At 46.4% G+C, this 17,921-nt stretch overlaps 1 protein-coding gene and 1 long non-coding RNA gene across 7 annotated transcripts in view; one reads left to right on the top strand and one right to left on the bottom strand.

Annotated features, from left to right (window-relative positions):
• Clybl (citramalyl-CoA lyase) overlaps positions 1-17,921 on the bottom strand; it is a 285,431-nt gene that overhangs the window by 46,852 nt on the left and 220,658 nt on the right. Inside the window, exons 8-9 of one of the 5 annotated variants that reach the window (XM_048421901.3) lie at positions 8,197-8,351; positions 5,159-5,761 (exon numbers count right to left, since the gene is read on the bottom strand). The exons of 2 other annotated variants lie outside the window; for them this stretch is intronic. In XM_048421901.3, coding sequence (XP_048277858.1) covers positions 8,211-8,351 — 141 coding nt within the window. In that variant the 3' untranslated portion in view covers positions 5,159-5,761; positions 8,197-8,210. Of the gene's footprint in view, positions 1-5,158; positions 5,762-8,196; positions 8,352-9,477; positions 9,783-11,780; positions 11,949-17,921 lie in introns of those variants that run through there. 2 more of the 5 variants (XM_048421902.3, XM_085698177.1) reach the window with 2 other exon arrangements.
• The window catches only part of LOC125392126 (uncharacterized), a 100,729-nt gene that overhangs the window by 39,851 nt on the left and 42,957 nt on the right, over positions 1-17,921 (top strand). The window lies entirely within an intron of this gene.

Below are 17,921 nucleotides of genomic sequence, written 5' to 3'. Positions count from 1 at the left end.
TTCTCTTGCTTTCCTCTCTGGCCCTTGGAATTTGTGCTTTTGGAATTCTGAAGGTGGGTGGGCCTTAGGGTAAAATTCTGAGGAAGAAGAGCCAGCCAACTGTAAGTACTCAGAGGGGTGAGGTGGAAGGGAGCCAGAAGACACAAAGAATTTTGAAAGCCTTGGGAGATGAGGTGGCAGGGGTCTGTGAGGCCGGGAGAAGCAAGCACAGCTGTTGTCCTTAGGAGTCTGAGTCCTGACACTGTCTCCCAGGACTGTTTTCATAGAAGACCCAAGAAATTCTCTAGCGGTTCAGCTCAACCCTGGTGGTAAACCCTGCAAGGGTGGGGGGGACAGTGTGTTTGTAGGGTGACTGTGTCTGCTGTCTGCTGTCTGTCTGTTTTTGAATGACAGTTGTTTGAACTGAAATAGGTTTCGATGTCTTTGCTGGCCTTGGAGGGAAGCTGTGGTGGAAAGGGAAGCTTCCACTTTTGTTGGTATTGCTTCAGGAAGATCCATAGGGGCTGCCTCACGCTGTAGATTTGTTGAAGAGACATTTAATGAGGAATTGGGAATCAATCTGAGTCAGGAGTGTGCGGTTTGGTGGAGTGACCTTCAGACTTGTCATAAGTGTGGTTCTACCTGAGGTACAACCTTGAGCAAGACAACAGTCCCACGTGGCTCAGTGTCACTAGTACTATGTGGTGGTACTAGTTTTCTATGCGGATGGTGCCCCCTTTCAGCCAGGACTGGTACCGTATGGGGCCCCTAGGGCTTCAATTTCTATGAAATCAGAGGTTTGGACTGATGGAATTTAAGTTTATAGTCAAACATCCCTGGCGTTGAAATAAAGTCCCATAGCCTATGAACCAGTCTAGTAAGTTGCTACCAGCGCCGCAAGGCTCTCCTGGAATGTGCACAGATGTCAGATCAATGTATTTTTCAGATTCATTAATAGAATTCAAAGCACACCTGTAAACCTATTTCTGGGGAGGAAAGGTGGGAGGATCACTCACTGGCAGTTTAGCAAATTGTGAGCCAGTTGGCTACATAGTGAAACCCTGCCTCAAAACAACAACAAAAATTCTATGGATCAATGCCTAGGAAAGAAAGAAGGGTGAAGGATGCAGATGCAGGAAAGGACCCAAATCAGTCCCACTTAAGTTTGGGAAAATACATAACACATCAGGACACCTCTGCCCTAAAACAGTCCACACACACACAATGCAAATGCAAGGCTCCTTATCTCTTAGCTGCAGGTCACGCTGGGCCATACAGCTGTGTGGATGCTGGAGGTGCTGGTAGCTGAAGGCCGCATCTCCTCAGCTGGTCCTACGGGGGGAATCCTCAATAGGGCCACTTTCATTGTGTCTCTCCCTGATTGCCGTATCTTCATGGTAATACTGGAAACTAGCCGTTTCTTCTAAGCAAACCGAGGCCCAGAGAGTGTCTAGCCTGAATGTAACATAACTGATGAGTGAGGAAGTCAGGACCAGAAGTTAAGTGATGAGGAGAGACTGCGCCCTAGTTTTAACAAATACGCTTTGTATGGAGCTCATACCTGGGGTTGAGGAACAAGAGCAGGAAAGTGTTTAGAGAGGCATAACAAAGTCCACTATGTGTACTGTGGGGGGACACACATGCCTACGTCAGTCCTCCAGTAACTGTCCGGTCCAGTGCCCTGGGAGAGGCTGTGGAGGAACTGGAGAGCCCTCACGGACAGGCATGTCTGGGAAGGTTAGCCGTCTTGAGGATAACGCCAAGGGAGGTTGGAAACTCATGCAGGGAAATCTGTGCCGTTAGAGAGGCAGGTATTGCAGCATCCAGGGGCGTGGGGGCCAGGGTGCTGGAGCTTGGAGTTCACAGCAGCTCACTGTCTCAGGCGAGCGTGGGAGAAGCATCATAGGGCTCTCATGAAAACCTCTACAGGAATTCCAGTTCCTGGTAATTCTGTCATAGAGTTTAGACCATTAGTAATCTCTCTCTCTCTCTCTCTCTCTCTCGTCTCTCTCTCTCTCTCTCTCTCCTCTCTTCTCTCTCTCTCTGAGTGTGTGTGTGTGTGTGTGTGTGTGTGTGTGTGTGAGTGTGTGAGTGTGTGTGTACATGGAGGTCTGAAGGTTACCTTATCTGAAGGCCACCTTATTGAGGCAGGGTTTTTTCTTGTTTCTGCCTCTATATGATGTATCATACATTAGGCATCCCAACCCCTCTGCCTCAGCTACCCCCTTTCTCCTGTTTACCCCTCCTATACAACCAAAGGAGTGCTGAGTTAGGTTCCAGGGATCAAACTCGGCTCATCAGTTTTGCTCTAGAAAGCGCGGTTACGAGCTGAGCCATCTACTCATCCCCCCCCCCCCCCCCCCACACACACACACTGAAAAGAAGCAAGCCAGGACTTCCATTGACTTTTCCCTTCTTCCCTCCTGGTGCTTAGCGAGATGGGAAGCCCAGATGCCCAGAGTGTGAGTTCCCTCTGTAGACCCTGCACAGAGCCACCTAAGTCAGAACATTCTTTGTCTTTGTGATGCTATTGTATATCTAAATAACAAAAGCATTTTCCTTCATTGTTTGAGAGAAAAGACAAAACAAAACAAGGCTAAATCAGTTATTTAGCATCCTGGAGACTAAAAGTCCTGCTTGCTTCCTCTGCTTCCCGCCTTCTGCAGAGAGTATGATGATCATGACACATACTTGGCCTCCCTTGCATTTCTCTCTTTAAAACACTACTTCCTTCGTGTGTGTGTGTGTGTGTGTGTGTGTGTGTGTGTGTGGTTGTTAGAGGACAACTTGTAGAAGTTAGCTCTCTCCTTCCATCATGTAAGTCTCAGGGCCAAACTCGCGTCCTCAGGCTTGGAGACAAGGATCTTTCAAGCTGAGCCATCTCACCAGTTACCACTTGCTTTTCTGATCACAAGAGGGAATTTTGTCTACTGGTTTGTTATTAGTGTGATGAATTTTTGTTTTCTGTGCAGTTCCTCCCATGCCCAAGACTAGGGAACATGTCTAGGTTTTTTTGTTTGTTTGTTTGTTTGTTTTTTGTTTTTTGTAGGCCTACAAGGAAAATACAACAATGTAAGAACGGGCTTGCGGGAAGGGACAGGCATGTTGGGGCCTTTAATCCCAGGAGTGGCAGGACAGATCTCTATGACTTTAAGCTCAGCCTGATCTACAAGTTCCAGGCCAGTCAGGGCCACAAACAGACCCTTTCTCAACACCCCCCTACTCCCATCTTCACCCCCCAAAGTTGGCTGAGATCAATGGAGAGCCCAACATGGTCTCTGAGTTCCATTACTTAAGAGACCATTAACATTGTCTTTAACTTAGTGGGCAGTGGTTCTGTCTGTTTATGCCTTCAGGTGGTTCTCAAGTAAAAGGTCACATTTAAGAAAGCTACCTCACTTCGGCCAGTCTCTAGTTGTGGCTGAGCACTGCAGTGCCCAGTGTGTGGTCTAGGGAGAAAAAGGAGGTACCAGGCCAGCAACTATGATTCCCTAGGAAGTCTGTGGAGCATGTGCACACTATGGAAGGGCCGACCTCATATCTTAGCCCGCAGGCTGGCATGGCTTGACTTTCACACTGCAGTCTGCCATCTGCAAAGAGGAAGAAAGAGTTTGGTTTGGTGGATTTCCAAACATTTTAAATTCTTTGTTTGTTTGTTTGTTTTGTGACAGGGTTCCTCTGTGTAGCTTTGGAGTCTATCCAGGAATTTTCTCTGTAGACCAGATTGGCCTCAAACTCACAGAGATCTGCCTGGTTCTGTCTTCCAGGTGCTGGGATTAAAGGTGTGCACCACCACCGCATGGCTACATTTTAAATTCTTAATTCAAACTTCTGTTCTTATAATAACTGTGTTTTAATAAATAACACTATTGGGGGGGGTTGTTCCTTCCTGGACATCCAACAAACTTATTTTATTTTATTATATTTTATTTTTTGAGACAGGGTTTCACTATGTAGCCCTAGCTGACCTGGTACTCGCAGAGGTTCACCAGCCTCTGCCTCCCAAGTGCTGGGATTAAAGGCTGAGCCAACAAACTCAGCCTACACAAACATTTCAAGCTGAAGAGAATCTATCAGTGGATAGCCCTGTGACTTTTGGACAGCTGTCTGGCATCCAGTGAACTTAACAGATATTGGCTGAATATGAATTTAGTTGAATATTTCTGAGGACAGATTCCCCATTAAAAACTTCAGGGGAATATACAAACTCAGCAAAGTTCTGCTTCTTTCTTGCCCTGGGGATTAGAATTTGTGGTGTTCTCTCACAGATGTGCAAAGAGATTCAAAGTTGCTGCGTCCAGGGGAATTTTAATCAGAAAGCTGTCTGTTTTGGAGTGAGTGTCCTTTTCCCTGATTCAGATCCCGAGTTAGGAACCTGAGCGAGCACCTTGACTGAATGGTTGAAAAGGCAGCAGACCTGGATCCTCCCAGGTTCCCTGGCCCACAAATCAGGTCATCTTTAAAAGGAATAGAACTCAGAACCCATAGGACTCGCCGGGCATTGGAGGCTCCCCCAGAATTTGCCTCCGCGCGTGGCCCAGGAGCAAGCTTCGGTGTTGTTGACATACCCAGACGACGGGTCCCCAGTACCGGCTATGGGCCCCACGCAGGTGTCCGGCCTGTGTGCGGGGTGCGCAGGGGCCCAGGAGCCCCGAGAGAGACGTTATTGTTACACTGTAACGAGTCTGATTAACACGCTTCTGACACTTTCTCTTAGTTTCTCCGGCTCCTAGCAACCGTGCACAAAGGCGAGGGATTGTCCCTGGCTCCGCGGGGACACGGGGCAGCCTTTGATCTTGTACCATTACAGCCTGGCTGCGTGACAGGCTCGCGGGGTCCGGGAGGCCTGCAGTCCTGGCCACTGGGCCACTGGAACCCCCCCCCCCCCCAAACTGCCGCCCGGGCCTGGCCCCGATGGCCACTGCTCCCCCACTTCTCAGTACCGCTACACGCGTGTAACTCATCGCCAAGGGAAGGGCAGCAGCCTCCGAATGGTGTCCGGAGCCTGCTAGTCTCTGCCCCAGGGCACGTTGATCGTAGGCGGTGGGAGGCGCGGGACGGAACACCTACACGTGTATCCTGATCACTTGGGCACGTCTCTTTCCTAAGCGGCACGCAGGTACCAGGTTTGCCTTACCCTTCCCGCAGGAAGCAGCGAAAGGAAAAACGAGCTGATCAGTCACATGAAAAAAAAATAAAGGAAAAAAATATAATATATAATAACATATATATGTGTGTGGATATATGTATATATATATGAAGAACACAGTTATATAGTTCCCCTAAATGTAATAACCCGCTTAGATGAAATTGAGGGGATCGCCACAAACTGAGCACCGGGGAGGACTTCGGAGTCTTTCCAGCGCTTGCTTTGTGTCACTGGCAATTCTCATGGATTTTGAAGGAGTTGTGCCGTCAAATAATTGCTGGAATCTAAACAAATCGTCTCCACTAATGACAAAAGTCATCACAACAGAAGAGCGAAAAGCTGCCGGGTCCCACTGCGTAAGTTTTACAGGCACTAAGCTGGGTATCCGAAAGTAATTTCCTTTCCAGTTCGGTCGCTTTCTTAGCCCTGGCCTCAGTTTAAAACAGAGTGGGGGGGGGGGGGGAAGAAGAGCTAGGCTTTAGCATTTCAATGTTAGGGTCAGGTAATTACTTCCCCTAAATTGCAAAGTGAAGGCCTTGCAGGGGGCGCCCCCGGGAGATAGGTCGTTGTTCCCAAATCCTGCATTTACAGACCCGTCCTGTGACCTCCGCCAGTATTAATATTCACAAGTTCCTGTGGGGGAAAAAAAAAATCTTATGACCGGTTTTGTTCCTTCAATTGCTTTTCTAATACTAGAGGGTAAAAATAAAAATAAAAACCCAGAGGATTCAGATTGCAAAATAAATGTAAGCTCTAAAAGCAGAATGTCCTGGAAAAAAGAAAAGAAGAGAGGGGGTGGAGAGCCGGTATTCTTTCCTCTCCCTGTGGCAACTTAGAAAATTCCAGTCTCTAAAGAAAGTCAGTTTCCCTAACTCCCACAAAACTATTGAATGCAAAGGTGTTCCAGGCGATAATGACTTCTATTTTAGAGAGCGGAACACCGCATGATTGGTTCTATTGACCCAGTAAAATATGCCAGGCAATCAAGAGACTTTCAAATTCAAACTATAGCAGTGAAGTCTTCATTCCCTGGGACGCTGTTTCCCGGCTATTCCCGGCTTGTCTCTAGAGCAGGGGGAGCCAGTGCGGCCGGGTGGACAACTTAAGGCAAGGCTCGAGAAACTCCCTAACTTGTGTCCTAGCCGGGGCTTCATCCGGCGGGAATTCCCCTCACCCTTTCAATAAAACATGACTATACAGATACAATCCTCTATACATTAAAATGAGTTTGTCACAGATTGTCATTAAGACCTCAGTAAAACAATGAAGACATTATTGGGTACCCCCCTCCCCCGGGCAAGGTATTAAAGGAATAAAGCAATCTACACCACACGGGTCCTATTGAGATTAATGAAAAAATTATGCAAAAAAATCGCAATTTCATTTTCCCGTGACGAGGCTTTGCGTCGATCCAGTCAGTCTTGCTTCGCACCTGATGATTTATTAAACTAATCTGCGGCGATCAACCGCTGATGTTCTCAGCTCAATCTTGTCCTGGCTCATTTTCTAAGTAATTGTTTCTCATTAGTTCTGATAATGTTTTAATAGTGTTATCCATAATTTAGCCCCCTAGAATTAATAACAAGGGGAGGCAATAGGGCAAAGTGGCTGTCATGAGCGACACAAAAATATAAACAGGTATGCTTCTTTTTAATTAATCTGATGAGCAGCCAAGTCCCCTTCCTGTGTGCCCTTCCCAGCACAGAAAATGAAGGCCCCCTTCATCTCCCAGGGTTTAGAGAGAGCTCCCTCAGCCTTGGCTGCATTTCTGCAAGCCCTGCTCTGTCATCTACTCATGGTACCAGGGATGTGGGTAACAGAAGTGGGGAACCTGCCTCCTCGCTTCTCTATGTTTTAAGATTCTATGTCTCAGGGAATGAGGTTCCGTGGGACTCCGACAGACACCGACCTCTCTTCTAGGGTCCTTGTTAGGGTATCTGCTCAGAGAATTGGCAATTGGCCCACAACTTTATCTCCTGTGGGCCCCAGTCTTGTGATCCTACCCCAGAAGGGATCACTTGGTTATGAAGATGATCAACCTCATGTCTGAAAAGGCTTTGCCAAAGGGGTGGTTTTGAGCTGGGTACGGTGGTGCACAGCTGTAATCTCAGTATGAAGGAGGATGATGCAGGGGGACACCTGTGAGTCTGATGCCAGTCCAGGATACATATCAAGATTCTGCTTCAAAATCAAAACCAGGACCAAACAGGGTGCTTTTGTATGAACAAGGAAGTTGGTGAGAAGGACTCAGAGATAATCCAACATAGTAGAGACCTAGAAGTCCATGGCCCTGTTGCTGTGGACTGGGAGGACTCATAAGGCCCAGCTCATAGTACCACTTTGAAAGGTTGCTTTTCTTGAGGACTCTATGACTCCTACCATATACAGGTGGGGCTTCCTTACTTGTAAAGGCCCCACCTGTATGGGCTTGGGGGCTGCTGGCATTGCTGAGTGGAGGCCAGGGCATGTATCCTCCGACCCCTTTACAGCCAAAGGCTATCTGAACCTGTTCTGCTTCTGACTCTCTCTCTCTCTCTCTCTCTCTCTCTCTCTCTCTCTCTCTCTCTCAGTGTGTGTGTGTGTATGTGTGTGTTGACATGTACATCAAGGCCCTCCGCTCTCTGATGGCTTGTGAACAGTCTTTGTTTTAAATGAAAGCATGGACCCCCTGGTTCTAGCTTACTCTGCGCACGCACACTTGAATTCATGATTCCAGACGCAGCCTGGGGACTTGGGGGTGCTTCTCCCCCAGAAATGCTGTCCACTGCCCCTGTCCGCTGTCCTGAAGCATCCTCTGCCGGAGGACAGTTCCTCCTTTCCACTCCCACCCACCTTTCCAGAGACTCTGGGGTAGCAAGAGGCTGCCCAAGTGAGTCTTCTTAACGAGGGGCTTCATGGGGTAGGGGAGACACAGGGTCCAATGCAGGTAGGCCTCTCTGTTTACGAACTCGCCCCTCAGGTTCCCTGCTTGAGGATATTCACGCCTCAAGAACATGTTTCTCCAGATCTATCAGGTCTGAGTCTGGTTCAGCCACATGCAGGTCAAAGCGTGGTCTTCCCCTTCCTACCCTGCAACTGGGGTTCATAGTGGTGGTGATGACAATGGTTTCTGGCCGGGCATTGCTGTGATGATAAAGGCATCCACCTCCGAGGGCCTTCTGCAGGAATGGAAAGGATTGGGGTGAAAAGTAGACCCCGTCGGGGCACACGCCAGGGGAAGAACCTAAGGGGGGGGGAGAAAAACGAAAGTGGAAAAACAACTGTTTTCTATTTACAAATTTAAATAAACAGAACAGCCTTCCCCCGCGGTGTTTGTCTAAGAGGAGCAGCCACGCCGCTGAGTAGGTCATGAAAAGGTTGGTGTGGAGTTTTTAACTTCCCATTCTGCTAATTTCTTAAAGAACAGGGGTCCAGAGTCTCGGCACAAAAGCTCATGATTTTAATGAGGAAGAGAAACAAAATCTCCGCTTGTTGGTGTTTCAAACTTCATTGGCGTCCTCTGGCAGGCACAAGTTGATCCTCTGAGGCTTCAATACCCTTGTGCCTCCAGTGGAAGGGTACCGGGCTGAATAGGGAACAATGGCTGGTTGTTATGTTTGTTTACCCTTCCTCCAAGCTGGGTTAACCTCTTCAAAACAGCTTTCCTAAGCCCGTTAACCACACCACCCATATGACCCACAGCCTCATCTCTAATGTGATGCAAATCTCACAGGGGGCCATATGCACCGGCCCCATGGCTTTGTGTCCTCTGGACGTACAAGTTTATGGCTGAGGGAGTCCTATCTTGGCCCTACGTTTACAGAGGGGGAAATGGCCTCAATGGCGAACAGTTAAGCAGGAAGATAAAGGGGTGAATGAACGGTCTTGTTTTCCCTGCATTGATTTCTTTTTTTAATTGCCAGTAACTGTTGACCTCAAGTATTCGCTCAAGATGAGAACATTCAGGGTCACCATATGGATAGAACATTTTGGGGGGGGGCAGTGGCTCCCCCTGGAATCAGTTCTAAAAGTTGATTTTTTTTTTTTTTAAAAACCGTCTTTTATAAACCGGTATGATATCTAACATTTTCAATGTCATCTTTGTCATTTTATCGGATCACTCAAAGTGCTGAAAATCTTGATTTTGATATTATTCTTTAAAAACTTAGCCATAAAGTTATCTGTGGCGTCCACTGTACAAATGAATAATACTGGAAATATTGCCTAATAAAAGAAGAATGGGGAGACTATGTGCAGACCAGAATACCTGCTTCATTGAGGACTTAACTTCTTCCCACCCATCTTTCCTCCCCAGGAAACAATAAACCCATATTTATAACACATTAATAGACAACAGAAAAGCCATGAACTTAGATTCCAAAGAAAGAAAATTTATTGTTAGAATAACTGGTCAGTAAGACACAGGAGGAGGGCGGGAGTCGTGACTAACAGGAACTGTAAATGAAACAAGGTTTCATTTGATCAGGCATGCTAGCACGCTGCCCTGGGTACCGTGGTTTGTCTTTAAGAGACCCACTGTATCCATTCAGCCCGCCTGAGGAGGGCTTCATTTAACAGATCATTTTTCCTTGATGGATGTGGCAAGCGTAACAATGTTGTGGGCCTGCTTCAGTAATGGCATGTCGATCATACTTCCTTGGAAAGTAAAGGCTCCCTGGAAAACAGAATACAAACTTCCTGAAAGAATGCTCGAAAATTATAGGCTTCTTTTTCTTGCGTGCACTCTTGTACGGCGAGAACATTTTAGATACCACCTGAGTTATGCTGACTTTCCTGCCCAACTTTTGAGAAAAACCAGAGCAAATTGCAGGGGACAGATTTCTTTTTATCCTCCTACAGAGGCAGGGAAGGGGGAAAAAAAATCCTTCAGCACTTTAACAGAGAGGAAAAAAAAAACACATCAGACACAAAACATGGCAAACTGTTCATTTTACTCTTTAAAAAAAAATCAAACGGAAAACAGCTGTGGAAGAAAAATTTAAATATTTCCTTATTTCATTCTGAAATATTGTGTGGGACTCTGCAGCAGGGTCTGCGCTCTGGTGAGTGATTACTGTGTATAAAAAGTCCATTTTCAGCTTAATGTATGCTTCCTTCTCGCCAGACACAGGGAAGGTGTTACTCCGGGGTGATGAGAAAATGGGAGGTCGACTACAGTGAACCAAACGAGGCCGTGCCGCTGGCAGACGCCAATGACAAAGCGGGCACTCTCTGTTGACCACACTGGGAGGTGCCTCTGCCCCCCCCCCATGCCTGCGCACCCACATCTTGCAGATTCTTTACTTCTTAGCCTTCTGTAAACACCCACTCAGTGTGGTGTGTGATATGAGCCCTGTTCTAAGTTAGGACACTGGGGCCTACAGTAGTGAACCTTCCAAAGTTACATGACTGGGAAGGGTTAGGGTTACAGGTAGCACCAAGCTGCCCAACTTCAAGTCTTCATTGGAATCAACAGAAGGAAAATCCAACAGACAGAAAGCAGCATGCCCCGATCCTGCCAGGTCACTTAGGTATTTGTGTTCTTGTTGGCTTTGAGGTTTGTTGTTTCTAACAGAGGCTACCCTTCAATTCATGGCAATCTTCCTGCTTTGGTCTTGTGAGTGATAGCATTACAGGTGTGAACTACCAAATCTGGTTTCATGTCCTTTGTGTGTTGTTGCTTTTGAGACAGGGTCTCGTTATGTAGCTCCAGCCTGGAACTTGCGATGTAGACAGAGCTGGCTTTGAACTCGGAACAGTTCCTTCTGCCTACCTCTGCCTCCTGAGTGTTAGGATTAAATGCATGTGCTACTGTGCCTGATTTTTCAGTAGGTTTTTAAAAATTATTTGTCTTTGAAGTGCTAGAGATGAAACTCGGACCCTTCTAATCAATGGCTCTACCCCTGAGCCACACCAGTCCAGTCTGGTCACTTCTTTCACTTGTTCTCGAGGATGTGCCAAGACAGACAGCAGGTGTCTCTGGAGATCTGGAGGTGGAGCCATCCTAACCCTTGAGAGTTCATTTGTATATAGCACAGCCCATTCCCTGTTTCATAAGGCAAAGCACAGCTCGTCAATAGTCGGTGCTGCCCTTGCTGCTCCTTCCTGCACGGAACTTCTGGGGCGGGCATGCTGGGAATGGCCATGAGGGCTATGAGAGAGGCACAATGGGTGTACTAGTAGGAAGGAAGTAAACAACTCGTAGCAGAGAATCCTTGGTGATAAGCTTCAGATTTTACCTTTCAGTAGAGATAGATTTAAAAGCCTACATAACGAGAATTTTTCCAGGAATGTCTGACCTTCTTAGCCTCAGAATAATGAACCCGACTCTTAGGCACATTTGTGTGACATAAATCCTGTATTTAGGTCACTTTCTGATTCTCTCTCTTTTACTATTTATGCCCTTCAATTGGCCTTTGGCCCGGTCCATATAGCCTAGAGCTAATTTGGTCATCTAGGACCATGATGAATTTCATGAATCTGGTTGGGGTAGTTCCCCAGGTTAGCATTCCACGGAGATCAGGGCTTGGGTCCCATGCTGTTTTACAAGGCAATAGTCTAGTTTTCCCATTGGAGTAAATGAGGACACACAAAGGCCTCTTGGAGCGCCGCCCACAAGTGGATTATGGCCCCTGTAAAATAGTACATCTGCCTTTCCAAGGTTTAGCAACAGGCTGAAGAGAGAAAGTTAGCATAGATGCACATGAAACAAAACAAACAAACAAAAGAATGATGAGCCCTGAATCAAAAGAGATGTCTTTTGGACCACGTCTCCCGAAATTGTATTGCCTTCTAGAAGCACACCAGAGCTGAGAGATACTTCCAGCTGTTTTTCAAAGACCTGGAGAGAGAAAGAACATTCTTCCTTTTGTAGAGGCCGATCTGGTTGGATTTCCTTTATTATAATGGAAAATAAGATGTAGCACCCTTGTTCTCTTTCCTTTATCTCTGCAAATTGAGGACTGGCAAGAAAATTCATACGCTTTCATACATCAATTCATAATATGCCTGTTACTGCTATTGTTTTATAATATATATATACATATATATATATACATATATATATTATATATATAGGTTTATCTGGACAACATAAACAGTCTGGTGGCCAGGACTTTTTTTTTTCTTTAATGCAACTGGTAAAAAAGCTACGTGGATTTTCGGGAATAGTTTGAAGATGATGGAGAAATTTCCATTTCTCTGGCTGATGTTTTTTTGGAAAACTGACATCCCATTTCAAAAAACGGAGGAACATCTACCATCCTGAAGATTCAGGCTATGGTTTTGTTTTAAGAGCCTTTAAGGCACCAGAGAGATGGCTCAATGGTGAAGACGACTGCTTCTGCTGAGGACAGAGTTTGATCCCCAGCACCTGCATGGCGCTGCGTAATGTCTGTAACTCTAGTTCCAGGGGGTCCAACACCTTCTGGCCTCTGCAGGTACTGCATGCACAGCAGGCACACACATCCATGGAGGCAAACGTTCTTTTTCTTTCTTTCTTTCTTTTTTTTTTTAGGCAGGGTTTTTCTGTGTAGTTTTGGAGCCTGTCCTAAAACTAGATATGGCCTCAAACTCACAGAGATCCGCCTGCCTCTGCCTCCCGAGTGCTGGGATTAAAGGCGTGCGCCACCACCGCCTGGCAAGGAATCCATTCTTACACATAAAAGTAAACAAATCCTTTTAAGATGCTTTTAAAACAAGACTGTGCTTGTAACCAAATACTTTAAGAACCACACTGACAAAATAGTAACAGCTATAATCTTTTGAACAGTCACTAATCCCTGCACCACAACTGGAGTGTTGCGTACTTTGTTTCATAAACACTGCCCACAACAGCAGTGAGGAGGAGATGCTATCATTCATCCCGTGGAAAATAGTTTTTGGAGGCTGAGAAAGAGGCTCAGTCGGTAAAGTGCTTGTGCAATCTCCAACACTCAGGAGAAAAGTCAATAAAGCTGCAAGTACCTGTAATTCCGGCAATGGGGAGGCAGAGACGAGTGGACCCCTGGGGAAAGCTGGCCAGTTGGTCTAGCTGGAATGGTTCAACACTCCAGGATCAACAAGACATCCTGTCCCAAAAACTAAGGTAGAGAGCAATAGAAGACACCTGTTGAGGACCTTGGGCCTTTATGTGCAGCAGCAGAAGCACAAGAAAGCCTTTTTCTGTTTCATTTTGGTAGAAAGCGTGCACTAGAGAAACAACCTGATACAGTCCGACACATTACCAACACCCACAGTGCTGTGCTATAGAGCTCCGGATCTATCTTGCAAAACTAAAATTGTACCCAGCAAGCGACTCCTCTTTGCTCCCAGCCTTGTTACCCTGCTTCCCGACCTCTGTTCCAAACCTCTGTTCTCACCCTATAACTGAAGAACCTGGTGCAAATCCATCCTGGAGCTTATTAGGATAGAATGAGAACAAAACATGTTTGTTTTCTAAAGATGTATTTTAAATTACATATATGTGTGTACACCTGTGTGTGGGTCTGTGCTCAGGAGTACAGGTACTCATGCAACTAGGAAGACGGTACTGGAGCCCTTGGAGCTAGGGTTATAGGTGGTTGTGAGCTGCCTGATGTGGGTTCTGAGAACCAGAACTCAGGCTCTTTGCAAGAGCAGATATACTCTCAACCAGTGGGCCACCTCTCTAGCTTCAAAACATGTTTATCTGATTCAAATCTTGTGTGTTCTTAAAAGCCTTTGGATTGAAAAATGTGCTAAGCATGTTCTGTGATTAGCCAAATCAGACTCTCACACAAATAACCGGTCTGATGTGGCTGTGTTAGTTGTGTTGGAGGGGATGTGTTAAATTGTAGTTACCAGGCTCAGTCTACAGGGTTAGATGCCGAAAACCTGGAGGTTGGCCAGGGCTTGTGTCGCGATTCCGATGCACTCCTGAGTTTGCAGTTGTTTGAGCAAAACTTTGTTACTGTATATGATTGCTGGGTTCATAAGTCACTCTGACACATGCCATAAGGGTCCATACCAATTGGTCTCAGGAACCCGGAATCCTGCCTCCCACCCTATCAAACTGTGTGGAACCCTGGTTCACTTCAGGTCCTTTACTATTTGATGTAGTGAGAGCCTACAGCATGCTTGGTGTAGTTAGGTGGGGAATTTGCTGCAGCAGGGAATAAGGTGGATGTGTCCCTGACTGATAGGGGAGTTCAGCCAATCATATTCTGTTTTTGGGGCGTGCCGCCCTCAGGCAAAAGCCTGCCTATAAATCTAGCAAGCGTGCTCCTCTAGCTCTCTTTTTTCACCTTTCTCCTGCATCTGGACGGATTGTTTGGATTCTGGTGTAAGCTGTTGTAAGTCTTACTTCTGTTTATTAAAGCTGTATATTTTGTATCAAGATAGTCTGGGGACTTTTCATTACCAATCGCCTTGCGGCTACACCTGACCTTGTGAAGCTTTCACCTAATGCAAGAAAAGGCATTAAATGACCATCTATAGGAACGATAAAACACAAACACTATGTACACCCACTAGAAAATCAGGTACAATGGGGAAGCACACTCAACAGGGAACTTGGTAAAAGATCTGGTGGCTCTTGGGTAAGTACACTCAAGTGGAGACATGAAGGATGAGTAACAATTACAAGAAGAGGGGCAAGAAAAAAGTAACCAGAGCACAGGGCAGTCAGTTCCCCATGGAACCCAGAGCTGGGTTACTGATGAGACAATAGAAGATGGGAGTTAGAAACTATCTGCAAGGATCTTTTTGTACCCTTGATCATTTCCCGGTTTGGTAACATTTACTGGCCAGCTGACCAATACCCAAGCCTCCAGCAGGACATGACGACTGACCTCAAAACTGTAAAGTTGAGTTGAGGTGAGGTTAATAGTGTCAATGACTTAACCATTCAAGGGAAATCAAGTACGTCCCTTTTGTGGTACCTAAGGGTCAAGGAAATCAGAGAGAAGGCACCATCAAAATGGGGGCAGTTCAGGCAGGAGAGAGCTTGGAGGAACAGGTGGGGTTTTTATTTTTGTTTTAGTTTGTTTCTATTTTCATTTCATTGAGATAGGGTAGAACTCATTCTGTAGACCAGACTGGCCCAAAACTCAGAAATCTACCTGCCTCTTCCTCTGTCTCTGCATTGAGACTAAAGGGTGCACCACTAACCCTGGTAAGGAGCAGGTGGGTTTGTTTGTGTTGTGTTTTGGAACAGGTGTTTTTTTAAAAGTCAAGTTTTGAAGGTCAGTTGTCAGATGGATGTGTAGAGGGATTTGGGGAAATGGCAGACTGGCATACAGAAGCAGGTGAGGGGTCAGAATCCTCCGCTGTGCAGGAGCCCCATGCCTCTGGTCACCAGAGACTCCTCAGGCAACACAAACAGAAGGTCCCAGGGATCACAGATCAGCGGTGCAGTCCTGTAACCTCAGCCCTTTGAAAGAGCACAGTGTAGGATACAAAGCCTTTCTGCTGATTGGCCTATGGCTGAGGGCTTCTGTAGGGTCTGAGCAAAGGGGCCAAATGTCCAAATTAAAGTGGTCCAGATGAGAGGTCATGGTTCTGCTAACTCACTAGCTGATGGGCTTGTCTGGGACAAACTCCTGGTCCTGCAGATGATGGGGGCTGGAGATGCTCTACCCTAGCTGCCTGCGTCACCAATGCTTGTCATTTCTGGGACCACGGGAAGGAGGTAACCTTTTTTCCTTTCTTTGAGACCCCCTCCCCCAATCAGGAACCTAACCACTGGAAAGCTAAGGGCTGGTTGCTCAATAGGACCCTCAGGAATAGGGTCCCTGGCTTTTTCCCCCTTGGCTAGCATTAGGAGAAGCAATGGGAAGCTCCCCTTAGCAACTGCATTAGCTACCAATACATTCGAGTAAACCGCACCCCCAGCAAATCCCACATTGTCTGTTTCCAAACCCAAACCTGGAGGACGGCAATATTATTAGAATGATCCATTACCAAAAAAAAGATTTTTTTTTTTTCCTTTTTGTTTTGCTGTTGTTGCTGGTATAGGAGATTGAACCCGGGCCCATACAAGCTAAGTGTTCTCCCACAGCGCGACACCTCTGGCCCAAGAGTGCTCATTTTGATTGTCCCTTTTTCACTTTCTTTTGTTTTTTTGAAACAGGATTTCTTTGTGTAGCCTTGGATGTTCTGGAACTCATTATGTAGATCAGGCTGGCCCCCAACTCAGAGATCTGCCTGCCTCTGCCTCCTAAGGGCTAGGATGGAAGGGATGTGTCACCAGACCAAGTTGCTGGTATTTTTATGCTTTTACAAAATGTTTTCTGTATTTGAGACAAAGTCTTGCTACGTTTACCACGTTGGCCTCAGATCCAGAGCAAACTTCTGCTTCAACTCCCTCAGTGCTGTTTTCAAGTCATTTCTCATTTGCAATGTGATGAAGGCATCATTTCAAGTTTTAATTTTAATTTTAAATCTTACTTATTACTGTGAGTGCATGTGTATGTGTGTGTGTGTGTGTGTGAGAGAGAGAGAGAGTGAGTTTGTGTGTAATTGTGACCTTCCACCCAGCCACTGATAGGCAAGCCATTTAAATGGTCCTAAGAGTATAACAGATCTGAAGAAGGTCATCTGTGCTCCCTACTGGGAATGCAGGAGAACCTGGGTGATGACAACTTGCTGAGCACTTTGGGAAGCCAGGCTCAGAGAAGCTTTAAGAGCCCAGCTCCCACAGTTTTCCAAGTTAAAGCCTGGAGAAGCCCCTCCCCCCAGCCTTTTCATTCCTTCTCTATAGCTCCATGGCTTTCAAAATTCATAGCAAAGAACCACAGATGTGGAACAGAACACAGGCTTTTATGTGATCTCTATGCAGCTCTAGGCAGACCTGGCTTTCCAGAGTACTGGGCATGTGTACCACAGAACCCCTCCAGGGGCTATCCCCAAACAGAGAGAGGACATGATCCATGGTGGACACATTCCAGTGGTAATCCTTAGCCTGCTGCTGTCACTCACAGGGAAAAGGATGTGATTTTCTGGGGGTTCCCTTAAGGCCACTTGTTGTAGAGGTTTGGCCATATGTACACTTGAATCCACAGGTGTCTGGTCTCTGTGAATGATCTCCCACAAACGCAGGAACCATACCAGACTCGAGTCTTCATCTCTAAATCGTGCCCATAAGGTTGTAAAGATGAAAGAAAGCCTACAATGGCCTTACAGGCTCTCTGTCAGTGATATGACTCAGGGCTTAAGAGCACTGGCTGCTCTCTCTCAGAGATCCTGGGATCAATTCCCAGTACCCACATGGCAGTTCACAGCTGTCTGCATCTGTAGGATCATGGAACCCAAATCACTCTTCTGGTGGGCAAACATAGAAGCAAGCAAACCACCCATTGCATAAAATAAATATATCTTTAAAAAAAAAGAAAGAAAAGAAACTAGATTCAGGAAGACTACTCTCTGACAGAGCATCAGCTGGAAGACAGATTTACAAGAATTTAGAAAGGTAGAGAAAATGCTCATCGATTCCCAGAATCAGAAAAATGGCCAACGGTCAAAATGAGCCAAATCCTAAGAATCTGGAGGGGAATGGGCAGGGAACGAGTGGACGGAGAGTGCTCGCAGTTAGTTTTGTAAAGGAGAAGCGTGAAATTACTCAGTTCTCACCCCGTGCAGAAAATGAAAAAAATCTACGTGACATCCTGGGTAAGATCAACTCGGGGCTTCACTGGCAGGTTAGGAAGTCAGAGAAGTAAGGGTTCTGGAAGGTGGCTTTGGAAGGCGCTAGGTCAGAACGGTTGAAGCCAATGAGCAGGGGAGCTGAGGTGAGCATGACCCGAGGCTCAGGGGTGCTGGTAAGCCCCTCTCCCAGCACTCTGGAGTGGAGGCAGGA

Source organism: Myodes glareolus, chromosome 12, assembly GCF_982192425.1.
Source record: "Myodes glareolus chromosome 12, mMyoGla1.1, whole genome shotgun sequence".
NCBI classification, from domain to species: Eukaryota; Metazoa; Chordata; class Mammalia; order Rodentia; family Cricetidae; genus Myodes; species Myodes glareolus.
This window is presented reverse-complemented; position numbering and strand designations above follow the sequence as displayed.